The sequence below is a fragment of the Lactuca sativa genome, chromosome 3 (assembly GCF_002870075.4).
Source record: "Lactuca sativa cultivar Salinas chromosome 3, Lsat_Salinas_v11, whole genome shotgun sequence".
Classification (NCBI taxonomy): Eukaryota; Viridiplantae; Streptophyta; class Magnoliopsida; order Asterales; family Asteraceae; genus Lactuca; species Lactuca sativa.
This window is the reverse complement of record NC_056625.2, coordinates 74,476,205-74,493,983: the sequence shown is the minus strand read 5'-3', so window position 1 is coordinate 74,493,983 and position 17,779 is coordinate 74,476,205. Positions and strand designations below refer to the sequence as shown.

The window sequence follows — 17,779 nt, the reverse complement described above, 5'->3', positions numbered from 1 at the left end:
TGTTGGATAAGGTTCATATTGTAAAAGTGTCAAAAAAAAAAAAAAAAGACAAAGCTTTTAAAGCAAATATCCCTCACCCGTAGCAACTTTTAGCTTCTATTTTAAACAAAAAAAAACTCATAATCCAAAAACTACCTCAACTTTCAAATCTTTTAACTTTTGATTTTTATATAATTTTACATATTTAAAAGCTAGAAAGCTACTTATGTCAAACACTTGTGCACAAATAAAATCTATATCTTCCAGCTAACGGTTATTTTTGTCAAACACGCCTTATGTTTGTAACGAAAGCTAAGCGTTTATAATAAACGGGTTCTCCTTCACAATTCACATGATTCATTTATTTTCAATAGTTAGTACACAACATTTATGAGTCTCTTAAGACTCAAAAACAAAACAAAAATACATTAACACAACACATTATGCAAAATAAAATGTTTTTATGACCCCCTACTCCCTAGAAATTGTAAAGGAATCATAGACTTTCCCATCTTTACTCTTTTTGTATTCAAACAAAAGCTTAGAAGGATCAGATGATGTAAGTTTTAGAAAACCATAATCATAATCTCTAAACAAACTCCATTCCTGGCTAACCGGAGCAAACTGTGTAAGACTCGCACCACCACCCCCAGCCACCACATGAATTGTCCCATTCAACCTCCCTCTGTAATTTGGGTTTCCATTGTTTGTGCAATTACTCTGAATCCAAAAAAAAAAACATTAAAAACAATATCCAAAACACCTATAAAGTAACACAAGATATATTACATATATACCTGATACATAGGACATGTTCTTTCATAATTATGTGCATGCCCAAAAATGGCTATATCAACATTATACTTTTGCCATAAATTCTCAAGACTCTCTCTTCCATCAGGTTCACCATATAATCCTAAAATATCATAAAACCATGAAGTAGAGTAGCCCAATACACGATGAGCTATAAAGATCAACCATGGTTGTTTTTTCCTGTTTACAGATGCCAAACACTTTTTGATGAACTTGTATTGCTCACTTCCCTCTGTCCAATCACTTTCTGAGTCAGCAACACAGAATCTGAACATCCCGTAATCTGACATATACCTGAGACAAGACATCAAGATTATTTGAAAAAAAAATGACCAAAATACCCTTCAAAGTTCAAACCATAGACTTACTTACCAGAGCTTGGTTCTCTTTGGTGAAGGGACATAAAACATAGTTTGAGCCACAACACCACACTCGCCTCCTGAATCTTCGGTTTCATAAAAAGATCCTGAGTCGGGCCAATCACGTTCATGATTACCACTGCGATATTTAGAAAAGAATGTGACGATTTTGCCCTTGTGGTGTGAGAGTTTAGTATTGATTATAGTAAGATACCTTGCTATCATATAAGGTAGAGATGAAGCAATTGGCTCAACTTGGGAAGTGAATTGATCCCATTGAGAGAGGTATCCATTTGCATAAGAAATATCTCCAATATGAAAAACTATGTCAATGTTGTTTAAATCTTTAATAAGTTGTGTGGTAGTGTTAAGAGAGCCATGTTGATATTGATTGTATTCATTTGACCCATCAACCTCATCCTGCATCATATGAATAAAAAAGAAACAATTATATATACTTGTCCAGATTAAGTGCTTAACACATATAGCTCATTAAGCCAGAAAGAAACAATCATATATTATATATACCTTTCCCATATCACCAAAAATGATGACACGTTGTAGAGAGTTTTGACCAATGTAAGGAGAGGATTTAAATGAGTACACCTTGCTCCAAATGGTTGTTCCATTAGATAATTTATGACCTAACTTGTAGGTATAGCTATAATGATTAAAGATTTGTTAAATTTAGCCTTTTTTTTATAAAATCACATGCTATAAAAACGTGTAGCATACAATGAGTTGGATGAAAGTCCTGATAAGAAGCTTGTATGGAAGTATCCAGGATCACGCCAACCAACTGTTTTTGCTGGAGCACCTGCAAAAAGATTGTGATTCTTAGTATATTTCTAAGCATTATTTTCTACAAATAACATAATACATGATTATTAAAAAAAATTAAGAAAATAAATAAGTGGTCACATACCACACATGTTGTTACGATTAAATGTGAGAGTTGTAGCAGATGAACGTTTCTGCTTTCCACCTTTTTTACCCCATTCAACAAATGGTCTGGCTTCTTTTACTCCATATCCACTAGTCCATGTTACACTCATCTGAGAATTGTAATTTTTTTTTTTCAAGAAAATAGGTTATATTGGTGAAAAGAAAAACCTTTTGGAATTGGTGTATATGTATTAAGATTAGCAACAAGAGAGAGTATTTACTTGGTTCCATAGCTTTCCTTGAGCCAGGCGAGGGTAATTTGGTAAATTTGGGTTTGCGAAGGCAACTGTATTTGACACTGTCACAAGCTTTGGCTGTTAATAAAGTATATGAGATTCTAAAGTAAATGCCATTTTCAGATTACATTTGAATAATAATTGATAAGAGTTAAAACCTGTGATAATCCGCCAGAAAATAGGGCGAAAGAGAAGTCTGATCTTTGGTTGATCAATTGAAACTTCAATGATGCTTTTCCTGTATTTTTATAGTTTGGATTTCCATCTTTTACATACTTATACTGCCAAGAAATGATACAATAAGTTTCAAAATAATAGTAAAAAGATAAAAGAGACAGAAATTCAGCAAGAAGGATTTTGAATTGTGAGGGCGAACCTTAATTGGTGCAGTGCACAACAATGGTGCAAGAACTTTAGGATTTTCAGGGGCACAGGTGGAAGAACTGAAAATAGTTTAAGGGAATGGGTTTATCACAAATACATCTGAAATTTTGGCCATAATAATGAAATGCAACCAATGTACCTGAAATTAGAAGGAGAGAATACTCCAATCCAATCATTATCTGATGGATTTGGATTGCTTATGTTAACATCCACCCAATCAAAACTTTGCCCCTATAAGTATAACACATCATTTACAAATTTCATATTTGCAAGAAAAAAGTTACGTTTTATGAGATCAAATCATACCCCTGGTCCAAGAACTGAAGGAGAGACTTGAACACTGGAAGCAGAATCATTGAGGTCCAACACAGTCTTCTCTATAGCAATTCTGGCTAAAGGATGAACTCCATGTGAGCAGACGCCTTGGAGACTTGAGAAACCCCATAAGGTTAGTAGCAATGTGAATCCGCCTACATTTACCTGATGCCAACAAAAAAGGAAGTGCGAAATTAGGTTTATTATATATACCAACAGATGAGATGAAACAAACAATGTGATTGACATTGTAAACCCTAGATTATTAACCAAATTACCAAACTGAGAATCAAAGGTGTACAGGTTCTAATCGTCATTAATCAGAGTGAAGTGAATAAATGGAATGGAGTTATACTTACACATACATATGGAGAAAGAGGCCTAACCTGTAGAGTGCAAATGAGAACACATCACAAGGTCAAATGGAATTTTGTGAAATACGCATACAATGAAGTCAACTGATATTCTCCAATTATTACTATAGATTAGCGTCGATCTTCACTGGACTTTTTCCATTTTGGCAGGCGGAGGTCAGAAGGTAGAGTAGAGTCTTCCACTGAGAGTCATCCATGTTGAGGGGTTCGTCGACTGCAAAACAGAGGAAAGTCATGTGCTTGACTTCGAGCAAACTCTCTCCAAAACCGAAAATAACGGCTGAAAACCAGAATGAGTTTATTTATTTTAAACTAAAAATTCTAGTTTAATAGAAAAAAATAAATAAATAAATCCAAGTGTTTGCTAATGAAATAAAGGTTAACACTCTAATGAACTGTTCCTCTTATCATTTGCAAATAGTAGTTATATAGAAAAAAATAAATATATGTTTTTTATAAAGAAATTGTAAAAATATATAAAAAGTAATGAAAAAAAATGTAATAATTTCTAAAAAAAATGTTGGAGAAATAGTTGTACAAACAGTTAAAAAAATTCATAAAAAAAAAAAGATAAAGTTTATAACAAAATTTAAAACTCAGACAAAATTATAAAAATCTCTTCAAATGTATGTTTTTTCATTGGAATCCGATAAATGTTTTTGTCCCCGGAAAGGGGAAACTCGCTCTTTTAATTCTTAAAATTTTATACATAACGGTCTTTCGAGAAAAAAAAATACTTCTTAATTACGTTATGATAACTTTATACGCACTCCTAATTATTAATTACACTTTCTCTCTTTTAACCTTTTGTTTTTTAAGAGTTGTGCTATAAATATCCTCTTTATAATTTTTATCCATCTAATATCAGTCTAATCAATTATTTATCTTTTAATTTGATATCATTTTTTTCGTTTCTTTTTATTTTTGTTTTTTGTTGTTTTTTTTCTTTTATTTATTATATTATTCCTATTATTTAAAAAAAAGAACTTATTTTTTTGGAATTACACTACAAATGCCATTTCATATTGGAAATTAAAACTTAATACCGAACCGATTAATATCCGTGATAAATAAAGACAAACTTTGTTTTTGTTCCATTTTATGTAGCCGTTCGAATTTTATAATGTCGTCCCAATGTTATATGGTTATCAAAATTTATAATAATAATAATAATAATAATAATAATAATAATATAGGAAGTGGGGGTGCTAAGGAAGCTACACCACTCGCTAGGAGGGTGCTAAGAAAAAGTTATTATGGGTGTACGGAGAAGACATAGTAAAGAGAGTATGAAGAGGTATTGTGATTGGTTGATTTATATTTCTTTATATATTTTATTTTATTTTTTCTTCAAAATTAAACCTAATAAATTGTCATACTTCAACTCTCTATCTATTTTTGTGCTAAACATGTTAAGCTTATATGGCATAAAAAAAGTAAAAGAAATCTTATATGGCAACGTACTAAGAGTGTTACAATTCCTTCCAGCCTAATAATAATAATAATATAAAATAAAAAATAATTAAAACAAAAAAATAAGGAAAAAACATCGGAAGAAAAAAAATCATATCAGATGGTTATGGTGGAATTGGAAATAAGGTACTTATATCATTATCTTTTTTAATTGATTTTTTTGTTTTTAGTCTATTTTGTCTTTTATTTTTTTAATATTATTTAATTTATTTGATTTATTATTATTATTATTATTATTAAAACATTATAAGTAACAATAATATAAAGAATAATAATAATAATAAAGCAAATTTTTTTATTTTTTTTTGTTATACTATTCATATGTTTTTTTTTTTCGTTCGGACTATCCATGTGTTAATTTTTCGTTCGTAATATCATTGGGTTATTTTTTCGGTCAGATTATTCATTTGTTATTTTTTTCGTTCGTACTATTATTGCCTTACTTTTTCTGTTCGAATTATTTCATACGAAAAATAACACATAAATAATCCGAATGAAAAAATATAATGTTATATATTCGGAACGAAAAGTAACACATGGATAGTTGGAATGAAAAAAATAACACATGGATAATCCAAATGAAAAAATAACAAATGATAATCAAACCGACAAAATAATTAATATTAATAATATGAACGTCTGTCAATTATTCGAATGACTGTATAAATATGAACAACTCTTTGTACAACATAAAAAATATTATAGGAAAAAATTTAATAATAATAATAATAATAATAATAATAATAATAATAATAATAATAATAATAATAATAATAATTTATACATAAAAAAGACAACAAAATGACAAAAAAAAAATTTAAAAGGTCAAAACCCTTTTTTATTTATTTGATTAATGTTTAAGATAATTAATGGTACGGGTGTAAACGAGTCGAGTCAAGTCGACTACTGCCAAGCTTGAAGTTCAACTCGCCTAGAATACTCGAGCTCGAAGCTCACAAACATTTTAAGTCGATTAAGTTCACGAGCTTTTTGAGTCAGGTACTTACTACTTGAGCTTGGCTCGATAAGGTATACGAGTAGCTCAACTCGATTAAAGCATAGTCAATTTCGAATATTTTCCGAGTCAGGTTCGAGTTTCTCATGAGTTTTCTCGTCTCGTTTACACCCTGTAATTAAGAAGGCAACTAAGCTTTTTGGGTATGGTACAATTAGTAATGAGGAGCACATATAGCAACACCCTTACATTATTCTAAATTTAGATTACATATATTTCCACATTTAAACTTTGTATTGATTGTATTAATATTAATCAACAACTTCTATATATTGTTTTGATAAATTTGATAAAATATTATTGGATTTCAAAGAAACATCAAATAATAAAAACATTATTTGATTCTATATTTACAAACAAGAAATTGATACATATTTCCATTGAAAATGTAAGCAGTTGTTTTCAAACTAACTCTTAAATTATTTGGAAATACGATATTGTATTAGAATAATCATATAAAATTTATAAAATATCATCAAATTGTTGTTAGAAACTTAACACATGGGTTTATGATTTTCATGTTTTGAGTTTTCTAAAATTCAGATGTTTATTAGGTCAAATTTATGAATTTTTAAGACTTATTTTTTTATTTCTATACATAAACATTGTTGTAACTCAAGATTAAAGAAAATGATACGTTAGAGATACTAATAAGGGTTACATTGACATCATAAGTAGGGGGTTAACTCTAATATATGTATAATTTTATTTGTCATGAATGCAGGTGCGTTGCTAGAGCATAGAAGAGAACTAGAGAAACAATAACGGGAAACAAAAACGTAGAATGGATGTGAGTGCGTACAACAGAAAACAATGAGTCGAGACACCCATTTCCCCGATCATGCCCTATCAGCTTATCTTATCGACCGGAGATTTCAATTGAATCGTAATATGTATCTATGCAAGAGTAACTTGTCTCTCTTATAGCGTTTTTCCCAATATAAGTGGAAACTGATATCGCCTATGTATCTGATTTTGTGTTTTTCACTACTCATATTTTTTTCTTCTAACTTTCTCATTTCTCTAATTTACTACTCAATGGACAAATCTTTGTGGCGAATTTATTTTTCTAAGACAAATCTTTGTGAAGCAAATGACTTATAAGTTTTGAGTTTCTCCACAGGCTCCCTTCGAGGTACTTTTGATATTAGTGCAATACTTTTTTATTGATGTGGCTTATAAGTTTTGAGTTTCTTTTTCTACTATTCTCCCTTTTTATTGATATCAGTGCAATACTTTTTATTGATTCGTCTAACATGTCTAACCTCAAAGGCATGTTAGACGTAATCAATGTCACCGGTTGATATAAACCAAACCCAAATGATTCAACTCGAAACATAATCAAACAATACAACCAAATCTAAGCCATATGTCGATGATATGTTGACTGAGGCATGTGTAAATACGTTTTCCTAAAAATAGTTCCACACATACTATTAGACATTTATCTTCCATGATATAATAGTCGATTCTTTACAACAATAAAACATAGTAATAGAAGGGAGAATAGTAAATCGTTATTGGTTTCTTGTTGTCATATACAAGAATTAAACTTGTAATTGTCACCATAATCATAAATGGTAATTATAAAACAAATGACTTAACTACCAAATTAAATCAGTATTACACATAAACGTTATAACCAAAATTGTTTTTAATTTCGGTATAAACCACATTGAAACCAAAAAATCCATTAAGAAGTCAATTACAAAAATAAATTTAACTCCTCTAAACCTCATTTAACCACCCTATTTTGGTTATTAATTTTTAATTTATCCTATGTCCGTTTTGGACAAAACATGTGATATACCAAAACAGAGGTATAAAAGAGGATAACACAAATATATAACTATTTATCAATTTGGAGATTGGATAAGGTTCGAAATTTGGGTTGGGAAATTTTTTTTTTCCTAACAATCATGGTATGAACGAAAATTGATCAAAAATTTCAAACTACTCAAATTAAATTCAATATCTGAATCATGTATAAAATGGGTAGGTGTTAACAATATTTTATTAAAAAATTAAAAAAAAAATGGATGAGGACAAAATTGACATCTTATATATGTTAGAGACGATAATTGTAACAAAAAAATTGGACCTTCCGTGTGAATAAAGAATTTTAGGGATAAAACTTATAGATTTGATCAAACTATAGGGAGGATTTTCGTAATTTATTGTTTACGCTGAGATTTATAACAATTGGGAGAAAGGTATGCCACATATCTATTATTGAAAATCGAAGTAGCACAAACATTTTATTCCTACTTTCCATTTGTATGTCTATAGACTATAGACCAACATCATTTATGACGAAAGGTAAGTTTTTTGTTAAAACTTTCACAAAGGATATGACCGATGCATTAGAGTTCATAGTAATTAAGTGATAACTATGTTTATTCTTCTTAAACATCATATAAATACATAGAGCACGACTTATCATCTTTGATATTTAAGCCAAATAAATAATAATTTTCTAAACTATGAAATAGATACTAATATATTTCGAATAAAAATGAGTCGTTCTTGATTCTTAAACCAAGAAAGTACCAAATTCCCTAACAATTTTAAAGGAGAAGCACCACCCACAAGAGCAAAATTCCTGAAAAAACAAAAGATTGGCATTTAAACATAGAAATATAAGTATATAACAATAGTCAGTACTTTGATTTTGTGCTAAATTAGTACACAAATCTTTCTAGTTTCTAAGTGTTGGCTTAACTTTATAAAATACTTTCCTTTTCATATTTATAGCTTTTATCTAATTAAAAAAGGACATTTCATATATTCATTTCATCTTACCTCCAAAACTTATCTTGGTTTGAATTTTGTGTCTCCATGTCCCACTCCAAGCATACCCTAACCACATTAAATCCAAATGTCATAATATGCAATCCAAACTTTTACCATATGCATTAAAATCTGTACATAGTACATACCTCGTCCAAAGCAATTAGTCGTTGAGTTCCCACCACCACGACAAATGCAAGAAAAGGACTGAGTCAACCCAGCAAACCCACAAAACCCACCACTCGCTTCACAACTCTTACACGTGTCAGTATAATACGAGTTATTATACTCCAAAGAAATACCAAATTGCCATTTCATCGGATCCGTTTCATCACCACCGAATCCATACATCGAAACATAAGACGAACACTGAAGTTTCGGTAGATCCAACCAGTAACCCGACCCGAAATCTATAACGGGTTGATAAACACAACAGCTCGAAACAGGCGCATTTGGTTCCAACCCGATTCCGGTAACCCCTTCACAAGAATACATTCCCCTACAAAGATGCAAACCCGAACCCGTATCACACAAATCCTCGTTCGGGTCGAACACAGGCGAAGTCCTGGAGCACCCAAGTAGGATAAATGTATCTTGTGACGATAACGTAAACGGGTTGCCCCGATCCAGGCGAAAGCTGCCGGAGTTTTGCATGGAAGAACATGTTGACATGAAGAGATCAGTGAGGACGAGGGTGGCAGTGGTGTAATCTATGCTTGAGACACTGTAAATTCCGGTGCCGGAGGAGAACCGGAGCTCGCCGGAGGTGCATTTTATGTATCTAGCGAAATCCGGATGGCCACAGCCGAAGTCGGAGCCGAAAGGGTACTTGATAGTGAGATTTCCACATTTGTCCCTGCAGGTAGGGACGATGGGAGGTACGTGGGATGAGGGTATTTTAGGGAGAAAGAGGAAGAAGTTGAGAAGTAGCCATGTCCATGCCGGTGGCCATGAACATGAGCTTGTTGTAGCAGGCATTAATGGAGTACTGAAAGAAAGTGTTGGTGTCTGGAAATAGTTTGAAAGAGTTAAAAGGGGGATATCAATATCATAAAAGGTGGTTTCTTTCGGTGTGGTGTGAAAGTATTTCAAGATTTCTTGAAAAGTGGATTCAATGTAATCATGGGTTATAACTTTTACAGACAGTAGTACTAATTATTTTGTTTTCATTTGAATTTGAACCTGAATTTCCATCATCTTTGATTTACTATATATGTATGTAAAAGTCAAAAATCAAATACTACACATATGTGGTGGTAGCATTCTTAGTTTCTTACAAATGTAATATAGAATTCATTTATGCATGGATAAATGGATGGATTTATATTATTATTCAAATTAACTTAACACAAAGCTGGAATAGCTCAGTTGGTTAGAGCGTGTGGCTGTTAACCACAAGGTCGGAGGTTCGACCCCTCCTTCTAGCGCTTACTTTTACACTTTTTTTTGTTCAATTTTGTCATTATTATTTAAGAAATTTATTATTCTTGTAGATATATGACATGGTAAGAATTTTTTACTTTTTCAAAGTGTTTTCTTAATTTGTCGCATTACCATGAAGTAGCTATAATTATCTTTGATTATAAACTCCCACATTCTGCATCCATATCAAAAAAAAAAAAAAAAAAAAAAAAATATTCTCACATTAGTTTTTAACAATTATCGATATCGATGCAATAATAACCACCTGATGAAAAAAATTGTTCCTAATGTTCTTTTAATTTGTCATATATTACCATGACTTACCATTGTAATTAATCATGGAAAATCACATAAAAGTTCAATCTACTATCTATCGATATTTAGAATCAAGCTTATATTAATTTTAGTATATTTTAACCAATTTAATTTCTTACCTTTCTTATACTAACGCATCGAACCCACGAGTCCCAACCAACTTGTAACATTGATTACGTAGGTGACATGTAATATTGATGTGGTAATTTTTACATCCACACATACCATGTAATCTAGTTTTTTACAATTACCTCTACATCAATGCAATACGTTTTAAAAATGGTTTGCACTAATGATATGAAGTAATAACTGATTTCATTATGCTCTCATATTGACATAGCCAATTAAGAATTCATCATTAAAGAAAAAATAAACAAACAAATAACAATTGCAAACAGGTATTCCCATCATAAAATCGTGGTGCAAGTAGAAAACAAAAGTCCAATATGAACATCTACCGATTCACGCAAAGGTCTTTTCGTGTTTTCTCTAGAATCTTTGTAGTATCTATTAATTTATATATAATCAAACAGACAGAATCATTCTACTCAAAGTAAGTAGAGTAACAAAACCTCCTTCCTCATAGTCATACTCAGTCAAACTATGCTGCTTCCAAATTGGTTCTTCCTTCCACCTCTTGCAAGAAGTTCCCAAGCAACCTTTGACCCAACACCATATTCGGTATCTGTATGTATCAAAATAAAATAATAATGTTATTTACATTAAAATTTAACTGCTTTACTATATATATATATATATATATATATATATATATATATATATATATATATATATATATATATATATATATATATATATATATATATATATATATATATATATATCCAATAAGAGAGATAAGAGAAAGAAATAGACCTTGTTTCCAAAGAACATTTTAGAGTTATTAGTGATTGCCTCAATGAATTTAAGCTCCAAGAATTGGGGTGTAAGCTTCAGCTTATTTGCTTCAGCTTCTCTCATAGTCTGATAATATTTGGCATCAGCCAAACTCTTTTCTCGGGCAAGATACATTCTATTTGAAATTTCTTCTTGCAGCCTCAAACTATCTTTTTCCATTAATTTCTGTTCCATTATAATCTTGCTAACATGAGCATTCTTCTCAGCTTCCGAAATAGCAATCTTCTTTTGTGTTTCCGCCTCTTTCTCAGCAACCCTCTGCCTTTCTACCGATACCAACACCTATAAAATTTAACAAAAAATTACTTATTTTGTTATACTTATACCTTTCAAGGGTATTTTAGACATTTCAAACCTTGGTGCGTTCTTCTTCCATCTGCTCAAAGTTTCTCCTTACACTTTCTGGAATTCTAGGCTTTGTGACACGAACACTGATAATCTCTATGCCTGGTGCATAACGCGTACAATCAGCTTGAAGAGCATCTTTCATTGTTTCATCAATCTACAAAAAATACCAACCTAATTTACTCTTTTACCCATAATATATATATACCAACCTACTTTCATTTTATTTATCACAAACATGGCATTAAAACTACATAAGAGAATCGATATATATATATATATATATATATATATATATATATATATATATATATATATTATATACCTGATCAAACATGTCAATGTAAACTTCTTGAAGGGAGTGAACACTGCAGAATTGATTGATTTCATGATGAATTTTGTCATATATCCAAGTATGGTCATACTCTACACCATAGTTGAGAAGGGTGTCATACACAGATTCCTTTTTCAGGCGATTAACAACCTGTAGGAAAAAAATAATTATATATAAATAAATCTTGATGAGTTTTAGGACAAATTGAAATTATATATATAAAAATTTACCTCTATCCTGTCAAAGTTTATCATAACACCCCCTTTTGTCCCACAAGGAATGTCTCTCACCTATATATTATATATGTATAACGAATGGATTTAGTAACAACAACTTCAGTGATAGTGTGATACATATGTTTTTCAGAGTATATAAAAGAAAAAACTTACCAGATCTGTCTGAAGGGTGACCTGGACAGGCTCGTAATGGGTAATGATAGGTAACTTCAGGTGAAAACCTAAATTTAAAAGCAATTTTATAGAAAGTTTGTGGTTGATTTATGATGTGAAACTGAAAGATATTAATATTATGTATGAAGTATGAAGTAGTATTAAGTATTAACAGACCTGGAGTTGTAGTTGTCTTTTGAAGGGCACCCCCTAGCCAGTAAACCCCAACATGACCTTCAGGAACTTGATGCAAGACTGTTAAGCTGTTCTTCAAGTTTGGTGATGAAGATGGAATCAAAACCTACAAAAAATGGGTTATTAGTTATTACCATTTACCAACAATCTTTATTTCCACAAGTTATAAGAAACAAAAATGAATTGTTATTACACATGGCCAGCAAGGTAAACATATAATAAGAATAGAATAAGAAGCTTCACTGTCGTAAAATAGAAGGGGTAGTCCAAAAATGGAATATGTTTTAAGAACATAGAAGAAAACAAAATTACATTAGCTACTAGTCATGAATAAGGCATCAATGTCAGATAAGAGGAAACTGGACCACAAGCTTCTCTGTTGAAAGCATTTACTTTGCTGGTTAGATGAATACATTCAAGGAGCTACTCATTTAAGTAAACATTTGATGTGTGTCCCCAAAGGGGAAGCCATTTAAAGGATGAATTGATCTAGAACACTGAACATTCAATGGAGGAACATATTATGTACTAAAAATTGATTTCTTCTAAATTACTTATCCCATATGAATTGATGTGAAACTACTTGGCAATTGGTTGTACTCCAAACTATCCTTTTTAACTTAGTGTCAGATTTCGCTTTATAAGTTGGTAGCAAATATGTGCCTGTTTGGTTATAATGCGCCCTTACGCATAAATGAAATTAAATTGACCAAATGACCAACATGAAATCAGGAATCATTCTCTCACATTCTTGCAAACTTGGAAATACATTAAATTTCAGGGATTCCTTTTGCAGTTTATAGTATATGTAGAATGTAGTTATGTACTGGTTTGGTTACAACGTACCCTAGAGCACAAATAAAATCGAATTTGCCACCAGAAATCTTACTCTCAAAACTAATGCTAACTGGGGAATACATTCAACTTCAGGGAATGCGTTTGCAAAATCCTAATATATAAAATCATACTAATGTATTTGTTATTGAGTATACAACCTCGAAACTGATCCTGAAACTCAGAAAACAGAAGGAAATTGTCTGATTCTGATACACAACACATGGATTACTATACCATTGTATTCAGAAGTTAATGAAACTCGTCTGAGCTCTAGATCCTTACGATCTCAAAGAGTGAGTTCCAAAACTGGAAGGTGCAGTAGCACTACACATTGCATCCCAATGTCCGAGATAAAAACAGAGCAACATTCTGAGAATTATGATCCTAAACGTACAAATATTGCAAGATGCCTACAATTTTTTAAACCCAAAAGAGCACTATTAGCAGTAAAGCCCTAAGTTTCGTTTTAGCGATTTCTAGAAGCAAAGTTCTTCAATAGAATCAAACTTTTAATATTACAGATGTACAAGTCAACAATATATTAACCAGCATCTCTAGGTTTGTGTATAAATACGATTATTCAAGTCGACATGAGTGAGTGTGCGTACAAGGGAGGCAATAGCAATGAAGGCAAATAGAACGGTGACAATTGCCGTGAAATCGCCATTTCCTTGTTGACGAAGTGGTTCCGTCGGCGGTCGGCGTGGCGGTTGTGGTTGCGGCCTCGGTTGCGTTCCGGTGTCCATCCTCGTCTCTCTCTCTCTCTCTCTCTCTAATGACCTTTACGGTGTGATTGAGTGTGATGCGATGCAAAGAAAGGGGATGTTGATTCGTCCGTTTTCTTTTTAATTTTAATCGTTGCCTTTTTTAATTTGGGAGTCTATTAATTTTATTGAAGAAATTATTTGGTATACATATTTATTTATTAGGGCTTTTCACTGTTTGGTTAAAATCAAATTGTTCAATTCGATAATTTAAATTGGACTCTTGGTTCAGGTATTTTGATTTTTTGATTAATTTTAAGTTAAACTGAATTATTATTTTTAGATTTCAGATTGGTTTTGGTTTATAAAATAAGAATCGAATAATCCAAAAAAAACAAACAACACTTATTATTTATTTTTACTATATATATTTAATCATTTAATAATTTACTAAATTATTTTTTAATTATTAGAAACTTTCAATCAAGATAATACTTTAATATGTACTTCTTATTAAAAGTTTTTTGTCAATGAAATATTAAACTATAACTAATTTTCTTAATAGTTGTTTATAAGTTATAATTCGTAGCTAAAAAGTTTTATTTAGTTACTTTTAAAGAGTTAGCTAATATTTAATTTATACATTATTTAAAATGTCTTGCCTCTTGAAAACTGAATTGTAACAACCGATCCAACCAAACTATAATTTGGTTGGATTGGATCATATTTGAAAATAGTTTAGGCTATTCGGATCCATGTATTGAAAACTGAAATTCATTTTGATTTACTTGATTGGATCGGATCAAACCGATTCACCCAAACAAACACCCCTAATATTTATATCTAATAAGGACTCTTATATTTTGTGTAGATATATTAATGTCTTAAATAGAAGAATCAATAATTTTTTCAACTTTTAATTAACTAATTGACGAAGATTATATATATATATATATATATATATATATATATATATATATATATATATATATATATATATATATATATATATATATATATATATATCCTAATAAATGAAGATCATTTTTCCAAATGTCATCTTTTCATTAAATTTGTCACATGTAATTTTGTAAATTTTTTGATTAAATTTAAATCCACATGTCATTTTGTGGTTTTTTTTAATTAAATCAATTAATATGACACATAATACTAAATTTATATATGTAAAGTATTAAGTATATTTAATGTGATAATAAATGCAAAAAATCTTAAAAAATATATATATGATATATTAAAATACATTGAATATGATAACAAATTTAATGAATATAACAAAACAATCATTGATATTATGGATGATCTTCTTAATAGTGGTTATATTTATTCATTAGAATATGTCTATTTATTTTAAAAAATTCTTAATATTTAAATTTTGATATATTTTTTTAATCAACCCGTGTAATACACGGGTTTCACACCTAGTATATATATAAAATATAATATAAGTACCCCATTTTATAAGTAAAAACATACATAATACTTATTAAACATGTTAAAATCTTGATTTTTTTTTTTGTTTTTTTGGTACGAAAAGAGTAAAATTATAATTTTTACAGTCTAATATTTTCATTCAAACATCGATTCATATATTAACACAAAATTCACAATTTAATAGAATCATAATATTACTAATTCACTAATTTGGGGAGTCAAAAAGCAAAACTCTACCACTACCACCAATACCACACATCATCACCAACCATCTATGTCAATGTCGCAACTATCGTTCCTTTCAAACCGAAATCCGAGTTATAACGAAGAAGCTATGACTTGTCGAATTTTTGCGGTAGAACCGGCACGACACAACGTGAAGTAAATAGAATTTACGATAGAGGAATTTTTAGTCTTAGCGATCTATACTAAAGTCGTAGTGTTCATTAAACCGAGGGCGTGCATAAAAAGAACGCCCAAATCTGACTTCATATGAGGAAGTTATTATTTTTCTAAGTTTCGGCTTAGCGTAATGCAGCCCGGAGTTCGAATATTAGATCGAAATATTTCTAGCCGACGCAACCTAAACGAGAATCGAAAATCTCGTTAATAGTAGCGCGATGATAAAAAGACAAATGAAAACGGACATCGGATGAAGGAGATATGAAATTTAACGGACTTTTCCTGTCCCGGCCTGTTAAAAATATAACATTAAAAATAGAGTAAAATTAGCCGATGGAGTCTAAACGAAAGTTGTAGAGTACGGTCTCACCTACGCGTGGATATAAAGAACGTCAAAAACAAACCTCGTATGCGAAAGTTACGAATTTTTTAAGTCGGAGGTGTAAGTTGCGAAGCTGGATGCGAGGCTACACCCCGCGTAGACCTTCGGACGCCCAGCGTACGAGTACGCCCTGCATCCGAGGATTGGTACGCCTAGTGAACTCCTTTCTTGCGGTCCGAGATAAGCCACGTTGCCCCAGCAGTTTGTCGACATGCGTTGTACGAACTTCGGTGTATTCCCAACGTACCTCGGAACTACGCCCAACGTAGTCCTCGAAGGGTGTGAGGTGCACCCCCTTTTCCTCACATTTTCAACTATCTTTCTCTCTCTAATCTCTCTCTAGCCTTCCAAAACACCCCCGAAGTGTAGGAAACCTCCCTAGCGTTAAAAGAAAACCCCAGAGCACCCGAAGGCTCCGAGAAAAAGAGTTTTTTGGTTTGAAACTCTGCCCGTGCAGAGCCCGATTTTCAAGCAAACCTCCCGGTTTCATCAAAGAATATTGTTTTAAGAAGCGAAGTATTGTCTGAATCACTCCTTATCAGGTGAGTGTATAGTCACTTTCATCTTACACATAGATATGAAGTATTTTATATAAATTACATGCTATATGTATATTTATTATCTGTTTACTTGGGATCTATGCTGGATGAAAGATCTGAACCTCTTTCTTTTCGGATCTGAACTTTTTCTTTCAGGTCTAAGACTTTTCTTCAAATCTGAATTGTATATGTATTTTTTTGTCAAATCTAGACCTTTTTCTTTAGATCTGAACCGTATATGTATTTTTACTTTAAAGATCTATGTTGGGTGAAAGATTTGAACTTTGTTTTTCAGATCTAGACTGTATATGTATTTTATATCTACAAATATGTTAGGTAAAACATGGGTAAATGAAATAATTGGTGTGTGATGAAATAAAATGATGAGAGGCCTTGATGTTGACGTTGATCCAATCATCTAGCGGAGTATGGATGACGACCACAGACTTTTCTAAGAAGTCCATTGGAACGCTAGCAGGCTCGCAACCTGTAGGTGTTTGTGCACGATGTGTTCATCGGTGTACTCCATCCCCCCATGGTTGCCTTACGAACCCTTATGGATGAGGAATGCCCTTAGCAGTAGTGTCCATCCCGATGAAATTCCTTAGGATAGGTCCCTTTTAATAGATGTTTTAGGGACGTAAAGTGAGGATAACGGGAATGAGTAATCGGATTGAATGATTGTTGGAAATAATAAACTTATTTATTGTGGGTTGAAAACCTTATATGCTCACCAGGCTCCCCAGCTTGACCCACTCAGTTTCTTGTTTTACAGGTAGTGGCAAAAGCTTAGTTGGATGATCTGATGAGAGATTATGGATTTATATGCCAGTATAAAATAAATAGAATGTTGTAAGGCCTA

At 31.5% G+C, this 17,779-nt stretch overlaps 3 protein-coding genes and 1 non-coding gene across 4 annotated transcripts; 1 reads left to right on the top strand and 3 right to left on the bottom strand.

Annotated features, from left to right (window-relative positions):
* Positions 1-313: 313 nt before the first annotated feature.
* On the bottom strand, positions 314-3,380 carry LOC111879119 (probable inactive purple acid phosphatase 1). The gene is made up of 13 exons (XM_023875595.2): positions 3,310-3,380; positions 3,023-3,196; positions 2,856-2,947; positions 2,709-2,775; positions 2,491-2,613; positions 2,318-2,410; positions 2,077-2,206; positions 1,887-1,968; positions 1,680-1,812; positions 1,366-1,571; positions 1,165-1,290; positions 777-1,086; positions 314-699 (listed from the first exon to the last, which is right to left on the bottom strand). The coding sequence occupies exons 1-13, from the start codon at positions 3,346-3,348 to the stop codon at positions 451-453; spliced, it is 1,824 nt and encodes a 607-aa protein (XP_023731363.1). The 5' UTR covers positions 3,349-3,380; the 3' UTR covers positions 314-450.
* Positions 3,381-8,272: 4,892 nt separating this feature from the next.
* On the bottom strand, positions 8,273-9,829 carry LOC111879079 (uncharacterized). The gene is made up of 3 exons (XM_023875557.3): positions 8,833-9,829; positions 8,696-8,752; positions 8,273-8,495 (listed from the first exon to the last, which is right to left on the bottom strand). Exons 1-3 carry the CDS (start codon positions 9,659-9,661, stop codon positions 8,461-8,463), a joined length of 921 nt encoding a protein of 306 aa, XP_023731325.1. The 5' UTR covers positions 9,662-9,829; the 3' UTR covers positions 8,273-8,460.
* A 207-nt stretch (positions 9,830-10,036) lies between these two features.
* Positions 10,037-10,110, top strand: TRNAN-GUU (transfer RNA asparagine (anticodon GUU)). The gene has a single exon. It is a non-coding gene; the product is annotated as a tRNA-Asn (tRNA).
* Positions 10,111-10,808: 698 nt separating this feature from the next.
* On the bottom strand, positions 10,809-14,265 carry LOC111879071 (uncharacterized). Its single transcript, XM_052769312.1, has 8 exons — positions 14,047-14,265; positions 12,584-12,707; positions 12,407-12,474; positions 12,248-12,307; positions 12,009-12,167; positions 11,694-11,840; positions 11,297-11,620; positions 10,809-11,105 (listed from the first exon to the last, which is right to left on the bottom strand). Exons 1-8 carry the CDS (start codon positions 14,182-14,184, stop codon positions 11,022-11,024), a joined length of 1,104 nt encoding a protein of 367 aa, XP_052625272.1. The 5' UTR covers positions 14,185-14,265; the 3' UTR covers positions 10,809-11,021.
* Between the last annotated feature and the right edge of the window lie 3,514 nt (positions 14,266-17,779).